The sequence below is a fragment of the Lepidochelys olivacea genome (assembly GCF_965140295.1).
Source record: "Lepidochelys olivacea isolate rLepOli2 genome assembly, chromosome: 7".
Taxonomy (NCBI): Eukaryota; Metazoa; Chordata; order Testudines; family Cheloniidae; genus Lepidochelys; species Lepidochelys olivacea.
Genome location: NC_140417.1, coordinates 85358833 through 85372046, shown reverse-complemented (window position 1 = coordinate 85372046; position 13214 = coordinate 85358833). Strand labels below are relative to the sequence as shown.

Below are 13214 nucleotides of genomic sequence, written 5' to 3'. Positions count from 1 at the left end.
TTAAGGGAGTTCCGAGTAACCACAGGGCTATGGCACTGTCCCTTAGATCAGAAGCTGCAGCACATAACAGTACCTTTCGGGCACTGCTAAACCTTCTGGTGTCATACTTTAGAGAATTCGGAGACATCAGAGCACTGACAGGCAAAGCTAAGATGCGTTCCCTTCAGGGAAACAAGGGGGCACCATCTAAAGGACATAAAAACAAGCGAGAGCCAACCCAGGAGGAAAAGGAGCTTAGAGCCAAGTTGTGGAGACAATGTCTGGCTTTAGGTTATCCCAGAGATGTGATAAATGGACTGCCCACAGAGCGGCTAAAATTATTCACCACCTTTAGAAGAGCTGACTGGGAGACAACTAATGCTACTCCCAGTGCACCTCTGCAGCTCTCTCCTCTTTCCCCACCTGCAGACACCCGGTATACTCCATTGCTGCAGCAACTGCAAGAATTACCAGAGCAGGGAAACTAGCTTGCGGGGGCCAATCTCCTCTCCTAATAAACCAGCTTAAATCCAAAGAGGAGAAAACAACAGCAAAAGACCCCCGGATACATGTAACTGTAAATGACAAACACATTATTCCTTTCTTAATGGACACAGGGGCTCAAAGGTCCATGATTAAGCGAGAAAGTTTTCAGGGCTCGCCACCTACTGGCGGAAAGCAGGTACTTGTTACAGGGGTAAATGGCAGTACCATAACTTACCCATTAGTTAAGATAAAACTGGATATCCCATTGCAACCCCACCATCAGCCCCGAAAATATGAGGTGATTTTGGGCAATGCCAACATACTGGGCATGGATGTTTTAAGAGGAAAGAAGGGAAGGATTAATGGGGAAAGATGGGCTTTTGGAGTCAGTTCTGTTCCTCATGCCACCCACCTGGAAGAGGAAAGCCCTCCCCACTATTCTGTAAACTTACTTAGCAGCGCGCCTGCTCTCCCGCCCTCAACAGTAACAAACATAAAGCAGTATAATGTCCCAGCTGAGGCCATAAGCCCTGTTACTGACCTGATCAAAGATTTGGAACAGCGAGGAATTTTAATTCGTACCCACTCTCGCTTTAATTCTCCTGTGTGGCCCATCAAGAAACCAAATGGCAAATGGAGACTCACTATAGACTATAGGAAGCTAAACAGTAACACTGGACCATTAACTGCAGCAGTCCCTAGCATAACAGATATTGTAAACACCATACAAACCTGGGATAAACCCTGGCTAGCAGTATTAGACGTAAAGGACATGTTCTTCATGGTCCCTTTGCAACCAGCTGACCAGGAAAGATTTGCTTTTACTTGGAAAGGTGTACAATACACTTTTACCCGAATGCCACAAGGGTTTAAACACTCACCCACTATTTGCCATGGGGCACTGGCAAAGGTCCTAGATGACCTTATACTGCCACACAATGTACAAACTGTGCAATACATTGATGACATCTTAATAGGTGGGAAAACCCCAGAAGAGGTACAGGAGGCTATGAATCAAATCAAAGGAGCACTAGAAGCCCTTAATTTAGAGTTACCAGCTGAGAAATGCCAAGGTCCCTCCCAAGAGATAAAATTCTTAGGTACTGTATGGATGGGAGGTAGGAGGTCTGTGCCTAATGACACTGTGCAAGAGCTAAATCAGGCACCCTCCCCTGAAAGTAAAGATCAATTGAGACAGATTTTGGGAACCCTGGGGTTTTGGAGAAAACATGTACCTGGCTTTGCCATTATAGCCAGACCATTGTACAATTTGTTAAAGAAAAGTGCTGCCTGGGAATGGGCTCCTGCCCATGAGGAAGCCCTCAGACAACTGATAGGGGAGATACACACCTATCAGGCTCTGGGTCCCATACATCCTGAAGCCCCATTCCATTTGTACCTAACTGTGGGAGCCACTGGAATGTCTTATGCTCTCTGGCAAGAAAGTGACACTGCTCCCAGACGACCAATTCAGTTTGGTTCCAAGTCATGGCAAGGGTCACAGGCTAACTACACGCCTTATGAGAAGGTGCTTCTGGCAGCTTACACAGCCTTGAGAGAAACTGAGGAATTAACTCAGGATAAGGACATCACAATTCACACTCCTCTTCCAATCATTAAACCTATATTGGAAGGGAAAGAGTTACCACCTGGTGTAGCACAAAAGATGACTATCCAAAGATGGGCACTTTACATACACCACAGGGTAGGGAGTGCAGACACTGCACAAAACCCCACTATGATTCAGGAATCCCTATGGAAAGTAGGAATGCCTGATGAATACCGCCTACCACCACAGCAGTCTCCCATTAAGGATGCTGCCCCATTTGATCCTTCTAAGCCTGAGGGAGTATGGTTCACTGATGGCAGTGCCAGGCTGGTCAAAGGAAAATGGAAGGGAAAAGCTGCAGCAGTGCCTGCAGACACCTCTGCAGCACCCCTAACTGCTGAAATTGATGGGTCAGCACAACTTGCAGAATTAGCTGCAATTAAACTGGCCTGTGAAGCAGGAGCCACCGCAGTATATACGGACTCCTATGTGGTATGGGCAGGTGCCACTCAGTGGATCACTAACTGGAAAAATAACCACTGGGAAATAGGAGGTAAACCAGTCTGGGGACTGGAATACTGGAAGTGGTTATATCAGCATGCCCTGCAACAACCCCTGTCTATAGGACATGTCTCAGCTCATCAGAGGAATAATACCCCAGCTGCACAGTTAAACAATTTAGCTGATGCAGCTGCCCAGCTCTTTACCACACAAGTAGAATGGGAACGCTTATATTCATGGTTACATGATAATTTAGGACACACAGGAAGTGATGAGTTAGTGCAGCAAGCACATATCAGGGGGTGGCCTATCACCCACAGACAGGCTAGAGACCTGGTACAAGCCTGCACTATTTGTGCTGAGACTAGAAAACATATAGTAGAAGGACAAAGGTTTGCCAGGCTAAGAGATGGAAAAACACTATGGGCAACCTGGCAGGTCGACTATGTCGGACCACTGCCCACTACAAGGCAGAGGTGGAAATACATCTTGACTGGAGTAGAAATTGTTTCAGGGATTGGTTTTGCATATCCAACCCGATTGGCAACGGGGTTGTCCACAGTTATGGGACTAAACCGCTTAACAGCAATTGTCCCAATGCCTCAAGAAATCCAATCAGATAATGGTTCGCATTTTAAGAATAAACTTGTAAGGGAATGGACCCTTAACCATGGAGTCCAATGGACCTTCCACCTTCCATATCGACCTCAATCTAATGGCATGGTCGAGCGCTGGAATGGGTTGCTAAAGAATCATTTGAAGCCTACTGATGGCACATGGGGAGACAGACTGGACGAAGTGGTGCAGAGATTAAACAACAGACAGACTCCTACAGGAAGTCCAATCAGCAGGGGATTCTTCCCTACAGGGAAAGCTATCTCCCCTGCCAGAACACCACTGCACAGTTCCAAGTATGCTCCCGGAGATACTGTTGTGATTAAACACCCAGCCCTGGGAACCTTTACCTGCGTTTTGCACGCCTATAAAGAGAAAGGTGTATGGAGTGCCTTAAATGCTGATAAAAGGCTAATAACCATTACAGAGGCTTGGATCGCATCCAAGACCGGCTGACCATGTGATTTATTGCAGGAATGGTCCCATCGTTCCGAGCAACCTGCCAGCTAACCTGTCAGCAAAATGGATCATGCAGCAGACCTGTTTGATCACTAGAGACTACTATGGACTGTTGATATATTTGCCATTACTTATAATAGCAGGTGTAATTTTTGCTTTTGGTTTTAAAATAAGTTTTTTAGCTAGAACACGACCCACCAGAGATATGTTCCTGCAAGCCCTCATGATCCTTCTGTTGGCTCCAGTCACCTTGGCAATACCAGAACATCCTCTTCGGGGAGCAATCCAAACCATCGCCTCAGCTGCTGGTGCTACAAATTGCTGGATGTGCACCTTGCTAGATTCAACCAATGGACTGGGAATTGAATTTGTACCACTACATGCAGTGGCTGAGAATGGACAAACCTCATGGATGCAATGGTTAGCTCAACACTTGGGATTCTCCCTCTCCCCGTTTTACATTCGGTTGTGAATACTGTTTTAACCATTTTAATTATTGTAATTGTTTTTTGTGTAACTTTATGTATTATGAAGCGTTTGATTCAAACTGCTCTTTCCTCCACGCAAATCAGATACCTAGAGCTAAAAAGGGATCCTACCCAATTCCGCGAACCCTCATCCTCTAATTTGGTTGTTGGGTATTTCTAGATTTCCCCAAGGAGGGCAAGAGGTGCTGGCATCACCGCCACCTTGCAATCTGGGATGTAGTGTGGTGCATCAGGGGGTGGAATGTAGCCAGACAGCCAGCCCCCCACTCTCAGACCAGCATTGCTGGAAACACAGGAGGAAGCAGGAACAGGGCACTTAACATATATTCCAGCACAGCCTTTGAAGCTGTGAAAGCACAGGTGTGCTGCTACAATGTGCCTCTGGGAACAGATACAACGATTAAGCTCACAGCAGGCAGAGGCCCTGTGACAGACATGGCTGTTAGCCCCTACTAAATAGCGTGATGCACACACACCAACATCCTAGTTGGGAAAATATTTACCCTGATAAAAGAAATGTCCAGTAGTCGACACTTATTGTTTCTCTCCTTTGCAAGTGTAAACTACTCTTGCGAAAGCTGGCGTCACCCCGACAGAGCAGCCTCAATTTGGCATAAGAAAGGAGAAAGAGAATAAAGGAGTACAGAGGTATAAGTAGGGGACCTACAGCACCATGATTTTTGAGTGCTTTTCACTATCTATCTGCTGGTCAGATAAGTGACAGCCTCCCAAGGCTTCTGCAGCTAAGAGGGTCCCTACGCCTTGTCCCTTATTCGTCTTTCCGCGGAATTGAGTGACCGATCCTGGCTTGGCACCGCTGGAATCGAGAGATGCAAGGAGGGTAAGAAGCACCCACACCTGATCTCCTATCTTTAGTGTACACATATTTTGAAATAGAGCTCTATACTTTGTTTTCTTTCTTTGGGATTGTGGCTTCAGTTTTGTAACTTGTTTGTGTGTGTAACATCTCTACATTTAAATAAGTAGGCACTAGCAATTTTGTAACCACATGATTAGAATCTAGCTTAATAAATTTTTGGTAACCATTTATGCATAAGCCTGACTTGTTTTCTCTGGTTTACTGTAAAGCAGCCAACACAATTAAAGAACCTCAGCCGTTTTGGCTCTAAAGCCTGGCCATTAGGTGAGAGTACTAAGAGCCTAGCGTTGAGTTGTGCCGCCTCCACGGGGCAAACTCTTGGGGCACCTGTCAGTCAATCCTGGCTGCCCGCTGCGAAGGAGCTCTGAGCTCTAGCAGTTAAAGTCACGGGTGTGGAGAGGCTCTTAGTGCTGCCATTGGGGCACCTGTCAGTCAGTATTGACTGCCCGCTGCGAAGGAGCTCTGAGCTCTAGCAGTTAAAGGCACGGGTGGTTAGGACCTTGGGGCATCCGTCAGCCTAGCCCGGGCTGCCCGCCGCGAAGGGACAGTGCGTCCTAGCGGTTAAAGTCACGGATGGTATAAACGGGCATAGCTGGCACCTCACCAAACATCCTTGGCCGTCGGCTAACAGCCAGTCATGCACATCAGGAAGATGAGGATGTAGGCCAGGAGGAACAGGGCAGCTATGGGGGCGGAGTGCTGATAGTGAGATGAAAAAGCGTACTTCTCCCTGAAGACACGGGTTCTGCTGTCATTCTTGGAGTATGGTGAGCTGCTGTTGGAGGGGAGAAAAATGTCCCCTGCGGGAAACAAGGTAGAAGAATAAACTCGTGAAGGCCCCATTTGGTAAAGGGATTATGTGATTCACATCAAACCTTTTCCAAGGCATTATGTGGTTTATTTTTATTTACATTTTCATGTTATATATATAAAAAAATAATGGTGCATGATTTATGACGAGGCAAAGCTGGACAGAATAGCAGCATAAACTGGTCAAATGACTCAGCAGAAACCAATAAGCAACTAGCAGGTCTTTTCTTCAAGGATTAATATTGAATAAGAAATGATAAGTTTGATAGAAAGCTGGGTTAGATTCAGTCCTATGGCCCCTGGATGCAGAGCCCATCCTTCCCAAAGACTTTCTCCCCACGTAATCACTATTATAGCTCTTCCACCTTAGGATCTGTGTGAGGGGAGCGGGAAGCTCAGCAGGAGTTACTCTCTTGACCATCAGGGCCAGGCACTGCAGTGCCCTTGCCCTATCACTGACCAATTTTCACTTGGCTCATTATTTGCTGCCCACACACACATTTGACAGAGATGTCATGAATGGTTCACACGGTTTGGCGAGAAATCATTCATAACTGATATTATCCCTGCAAAATTCACACTCGTTACTAGAGATGTCACAATGATTTAATTAACGCTTGCAAAGTCTTGCTATTACCAACTACAAAAAGCTACAAATGAGTGGCATCTTACTGCCATTTTTGTCTCACCAATTTTGACTAACACCACCAGTCTTGGTTATGCTGAGAAATAGAAGCAAGATCCCACTGCAACCCCCCCCATATCCCAACTGACTTTCAGCTGAGTGGAAAATGTAAAAAATGTGAGGCCCATTCTTTGCACTTTGCAAATTCACCCAGGTTCTAGCCCCTGCAGGTTCTTACAAAAACAGCCTCTTCAGGTACGACCTAGATGTCTGCCTCTCACTGAGAGAATCAAAGATGAAGTAGCTGTAAAGTGCAGATTAGAGCAAGATACTGGGGATCAGGGCCCACAGTTTGCAGGGGCCCTGGGCTCAGCAGTTAATCAGAAGCAGAATAGCAGGGAGTGGTACAGCATACAGCCGAGTGCTGTAAACTGACTTCCTGATGCAGTGGACTTGGATTGTCTGGGTTGCCTCATTCTTGGGAGGATGATCAAAGACTGACTAGCAAAAGCAGTGGGAGCTGGTAAACCTCATTGCCAGTGGTTTTGGTTTGTAAACTCAAAATAAGGGATGGATTGGAACCAAGTCCAATTTCACAGAAACCCCAGAGTTAGGAGTTTCAAATGTGTATTTGGATTTCAACTCATCTCCACTTAAGACTGGGAGAAAGACAAATTCACATCCTACAGGCTAGCGGGAGGAGGGTTAGGGGGAAAATAGAGGAGGTAGAGGAGGGTTGGGGGAAAGTAGCTTGTTTGGGGAGGCAGAGGAGAAGCTGTGCAGAAGGCTCCAAAACTTTGATGGATATAGGCTTTGATTAACTTTAATACACCCTTAGTAGTCATGACCTGATGGGTCCTGTGTCCCTTGGGTCACTTAGGGGAAAGAGGAAGGCTCATAGAGGCTGCAAACCTTTTGCATTTTATTGTTATTAATTATAGGATGGGGCCAACCCAAGCCCCATGTCCAAACAGTCTGTACTTTGGAGATATTCTGGCTTCAAACCCAGCCCTGTAGTTTTCCTGCTTGAGCCTCTGTAGTTCTTAACTACTCAGTTATTCTAATTGTGATTTTATTCCTCTCCTGTTGCTGGTGTCCTCTGAGCTTCCAAATTACTATTAACAGGCTTCTTTACAGCTTTTCTGAATGGGACTTGTCCTGATTAGTGTTTCTTTTATCGTTATTCCAAACACTTTCTCTTCCACTTTCTCTTTTACCCTTTGCTTGTCTGCCTCTCCTGTACAACATTATTTGTCCTGAGATCTCCTCAATGATAACGAATGATGTCCGAATTAGAGCTAATGACCCTAGGGCAAAAAGGTGAACCTCACATGGTCATACTGAAGATGCCTTTGCAAACTCAGTTTCTTGGTCTGCTCCTGCAACTGCATCCGTAAAGACAGAGCCCTGAACTCATGGAGACGCAATTCAAGATCCAGGACCTTGTTTTGTTTATTTGAAAATGTGACAATCAGCAGTGATGAGAGATGTTATCTGGTCTATAGATGAAATGTAATAAGGAAAATATAAACCAGATATGTGAAGTGGCATGCGAACTATAAACTTCCCACAGGGAACACGTCACCTTTGCATTCCTTCATTATGATTAATAGTAAACAAGTATATATAGTACTTGGTGTGTTAAAGCATTTGATTTCTTTTGTTTTAAGTGACTGTAGAAGCAAAGGTGCAGTTGCACTTGAAGAGAAGTTCTAGATCTCAAACAAAAAGCTGCCAGTTCAGGTCTGCTCTGGAAAGTGTAAGAATGGCACCATAGGATTCCATGTTTATTGTTGTTCAATCATTTCTACATCAAAGCTGTTTAATTCACAAGTATTAAGCCCATCTCCTGCCCCCCACCCCCCGAAAAAAAATGCTGCTCCTCAAAATCAACCTGCAGCCTTAAAGTTCAGCTCCTCTTTCTGGCTCATGTATCACTAACATTAAAGATTAAAATTCTGATCAGAATCTAGTGGTTAATTCTGTTGAAGATGTTCAAACCAGAATAAACTCACTGTTTGTATTGTAGTAGCACCTAAAGACCCCAGCTGAGACTACAACCCCATAGAGTTAGACACTGTGCAAACAAATAGTGAGACATAGTCTTGTCTCAGAGTTGACAATCGAAGTAGACAAGGCAGACAAAGTGTGAGAGGAAAAACAGAGGCACAGGGAGATAAAGGGACTTGCCCAAGGTTGTACAAGTCAGTGACAGAGCGAGGAATAGAACCCAGTTTTCTTGAGTCCCAATCCAGGGCCCTATACTGCCATTGTACCACTCATCCTTTGCCTCTGCAGGGCTGGTAGGAGCACAAATTGAAATTCATCAGCAGAGTATGCCCCCCCACAACTCAGAATTCACACAAAAGGAAGAGACTGGTTGAGTAAGAAAGCACCATTTCTACATACTCTCTTTTCATAGTCAAACAGCACTTTCAGGAGCTGTAGAAGTTACAGCACATTTGCTTGTCATGTTTGTGCATGCCAAGGATGTGCTTTTGGTAACAGCAGGATGCAGCAATACAGGCTGCTCTTCTGGTGTCACTGTGTGAACAGTGGAGTATAACTTGGCTTAAAGACTACACGTCCAATCAGAAGAAGGTACTGGATTGTGTCTGAGCTATCTCTGGTCAGGCAACTTTCATTAATCAGAATAGGTAATGTCGATAGTTAACATGGCCTGAAACTTTCCATTGCAAGACACGGTGTTCAGTTGCTAGACCTTGGCCAAACTTTAAGTGTTTAAGTAAAATTTCCCATGCCAGTTGTCTGCTTAAGGCAGACATTTTTTTGGAAAATTTCAGCTAAAATGATTGAGCCATTTTTGAGAACAAGATTATGGTAAAAATATATTATTCTGCCCCTGTTAAAAATAATTGCTATAAAACATTTTGTTGAGAAGCTCTAGCTAATCTATGCTTTGCAACAGGGACTTGAAATGTGGCCGGGGAGTCACCTTGGTGTCAAGGAAGTGTCTTTTGCCAACCCAAGGAAGATTTTGCCATATTTAGGTAAATTATAATCACTGAAAAAAAATCTCAGTTCACACCATGCTCAGTAGAGACTTGTTAGAATTTGGCAGCTAAATCCTCGGAAGAGTCTCTCTCTCTCTGCAATTGCTCCTTCCAGCTGCTGGGGGCCATGTTGGTGTTAGGTACAGGAAGACTCTCGTGTGCTCTCGGTGTTTCCCGTGCTGCTGCCCAGTAGCACGGAGGAAAAGGGAAGGAACTGCCTGACTCTAATGCAGAGAGGAGAAGAATGGGGTCACAGAAAAGGGACAGGTGCAAGAGAGGTCAGAGAATGGTTGGAGAAGACAGGAACAAGCATGGAGAGGGGCATAAGACAGGGATGGGGGAAGGGCAGGAGCCATTGAAAGATGGGAATGTGTGTGGTGGTGAGGGGGAAGAGCAGGAATACAGGCAGGGACAGGAACCAGGGGAGAATAGCAGATGGGGAGGGGACAGGAGCTGGGGGAATGGAGGGATAGATGCAGAAGGGGATAAGGTGAGGCTGGGGTTGAAACACAGGCAGAAGGGTCACTAGTTGAAGGGTTTGAGTTGGGCACGTAAGTAGCCTTCAGTCAGGAAGGATGCTTTCCCCAGCATTTATTTTGATCAGTTGGGAGAGTCATCTGTGGGGGGAATGCGAATATTGAAAATAGGGTCCTAGGCATGTTATTTCCCTTGCTGATGTAAGGGTGTCTGAAAAGCCTGATTCACAGCCCTCTGAAGTCAATTAAAGTCTTTCCTTGAATTTCATGGGGGTTTGGATCAGGCTCCTTGTGTGATTATCCAGGCGTGAGCTGTTATGTGCTTATCCAGAGGAATCCACTTTGGTCACCTGTGATGTGATCCCAGATTATATCAATGCATTTCAGTGTGTAAATTGAAATTTGCTTTAGCATGAATCTTCAAACTGGTAAAGTTTTCTATGAAGAAAATTAGTATAGTATTCTCATCAAATGTGTGGTTCCACATATGTATGAAGCCTTGATAGCTGGTGGAAAAAAGGCTCCTTTCTTTACTCTGTACTTTTATTAAAATGGCAATTAAATTAAATGCAAAAAACTACATTATTGCAATTTTTAGATATTTCTAAACCCACAAGAGCCAGGAAATGCAAAGTTATGGCTTCCACTGCAACTATAACTTGACTAAATTTAACTTATACTAGGTATTAAGGCTTAAATATTAACAGCCTAGAGTAACTCTCTCTCTCTTTTCAGAGTAACAGCCGTGTTAGTCTGTATTCGCAAAAAGAAAAGGAGTACTTGTGGCACCTTAGAGACTAACTAATTTATTTGAGCATGAGCTTTCGTGAGCTACAGCTCACTTCTCTCTCTTTCTCTCTCTCTCACACACACACACACAGAGTTATGGTTGTTGTGGAAGCCACAGAATGCATGTTTCCTCTCCTCCTTCTCTCGTTCTCCTTTTCTGCAGTGTTAAATAGCTTTCCCATACATTTCACAGAAGACAAATATACCATAATAAGTTACGCTATAAGAGACTGAGCCAAAGCCCACTGAAGTCAGTGAAAAGATTCCTATTGACTTTAGGTCAGGCCCTAAGAGAACTGAATTGAACACCTGCAATATATATTTGACAAGGAGATAGAAACTGGATGTCCTCACCTTCCATGACACAGCCTGACCCCGATTCTTGCTTCAGTATATTGGAGTGTTGTATTGTTTGCAGGTAGACTGGAGTCTTCAGATCAGAGCCACTCCTTTATGTTTCTCTTTATCTAGCTGCAGCCTCCTACTATCAGAGAGGGAGCAGCAACTCTGCTGTGGTGATGAATGCTATCTTGATCCACTGCACTCAGTCACTCACCGCAGGTTCTCAGAGCTTCAGGATAACTCACAAAAGATACCTGCAGAATTGGAGCTTTTTTCCCCTCATAAAATTCCCATAGAGTTCAAGGGTTCTCAATCCTCAGGGCAGTCTACTCCAGTTCCAAGGAAGGAGATGAAGGGAGGTAATATTTTTGTCCAAGTCCAAGAAGACAGTCAAGTGCAAGAACTATGTTAAAGCAATGGGGTTATTAGTTAAGGATGACTGGAGTCCAGGCTGGAGACTTGGTTAAATCCACAGACTTTGTGGATACTGAATTTGCAGCTATTCCAAAAATGCTTTTTTGGGGGAGGGAAGAATCAGAATCCTTTTGCAAAGACACCTGTTGAAATGCTTCCTAATGCTCAGTCCCTTTGATATAGTCTTTGTTATGGGATTAAGACATCGCAAAATGCTCCAGCCCTCTCACTCAAATAGCTCCAAAAATTTCTTCCCACCATCAGAGTTGCAAGCTGAGCTCTTGGAGCTGTTTCCAGTTCAGCTGGAAAATGAAGCACATGTTGTTAGCTCATCAGCCCTCTTGCATTCTCTGTGCATGACTTCTGTCTCCGCTCAGCTTCTGCTCCTCGGACTCTCTACACACCAGCTCTTACTGCTCAGCCGCAAAGAGGCTGATTCTATTAGTTAGGGGCAAAGAGTGTGTGTGTGTGTGTGTGGCGAGGTGTGTGTGTTCCAGTAACATTGTCATGGTTACTGGAACACTTGCTGGATGTACAGGCAAACAGCTGGTCAATTAATTACAGTATCTGCAGCCACTCTCATTTATCAACTGGGCAAAGGGAAGGGTTTAGTCACGACACTGAATAACAAGAAAAATCAGACTTATCTCCGGCAGCCTTTTCTGGTCTTGCAAGCTGATAGTGTGAGCTCTTGCACCTTGTCCAGGGAACAGTGTTTTAGTGGCACAGTGCCCCACAGAATCCGTTAACCCGAGTCCGAAGGGATTGAGTACTATCTCAACTTTTTGTCCAGGTAGCAACTGGACACAGAGTGACTCCTTCCCCTTGTGCCGGTGAACATGAGAGAAAAGGTATAGTGCTGATGAAGGAACGGCCAGCGAAGCAGATTTTCTGTGTTGAGAACAGGTGTCAGGATCCTGACAAGGGCAGTTAGGACCAAGGATCAGAGCAGCATCAAACCCAAGGCTGAGAGTAGTAGAGGAGTTCATAGCTAAGTTCCAGGCTGGGATTAATATCAACCATCAGAGTCCATGTCATGTGTCAGGGGCCAGGTCTGGAGGCAAGGTCCAAATCAAGCTGAGGTGAGAGCCAGGAGTTCAAGAGCAGGAACAGCCATGGCAGCTACAAGAGATCCAGTGTTCTCTGCTTGCTTCCTGGGCCGCTCCTTGGGCTTATATAGGGTGAGGAGCCATGAGGCTGCTGCCTGTCAGATCCCTTGAGACGGGACTGCCCATGGTCCATGTCCACAGCAGGTCATGGAGTGTGAGCTGGTTACAGCTGTTGCTGGGTGGCAGTGTGGAGGTGATTACTGTCTAACAGCTTTGCAGGGCTGGGTTCAAGATCCACTGTGACTTACATTAAGGTAATCAATTATCTGCTATTTGTAAGTTTTCACCAAATAGCTTGGACACACACATTTCAGCCTAGGGGCTGTTTTTAAACTCTTCAGTTTGTCTGTTCCTGGGATGTGAGGGGAAGGATGGTTCAGCAGTTAGGGTGTTAGCCTTGAAGACTCATGTTAAACGCCCTACTTTGCTATAGTCTCCCTGAGTGATCTTGGTAGTTCACTTAGGGCTTGTCTACAAGGGGCAATTTACCAGTATAAATGATGATGGTAAATTTCTCTGTGTAGAAAGGCTCTTAGTCTCTCTGTGCCTCAGTTCCCCATCTGTAAAATGGGGATCATAGGACTTCCCTACCTCACAGAAGTGTTCTGAAGATAAATTCATTAAAGATTGTGGGCACTTAGATATCACACTAATTGGGGATGTGGAATCAAATAATTG

At 45.1% G+C, this 13214-nt stretch overlaps 1 protein-coding gene across 1 annotated transcript in view; it reads right to left on the bottom strand.

Annotated features, from left to right (window-relative positions):
• NPFFR1 (neuropeptide FF receptor 1) overlaps positions 1-11831 on the bottom strand; it is a 43927-nt gene extending 32096 nt beyond the window's left edge. The window contains exons 1-2 of the mRNA XM_084633017.1: positions 11026-11831; positions 5587-5757 (exon numbers count right to left, since the gene is read on the bottom strand). Of these exons, the coding sequence (XP_084489143.1) occupies positions 5587-5757; positions 11026-11032 (178 nt within the window). The 5' untranslated portion in view covers positions 11033-11831. The remainder of the gene's footprint in view (positions 1-5586; positions 5758-11025) is intronic.
• Positions 11832-13214: the final 1383 nt, after the last annotated feature.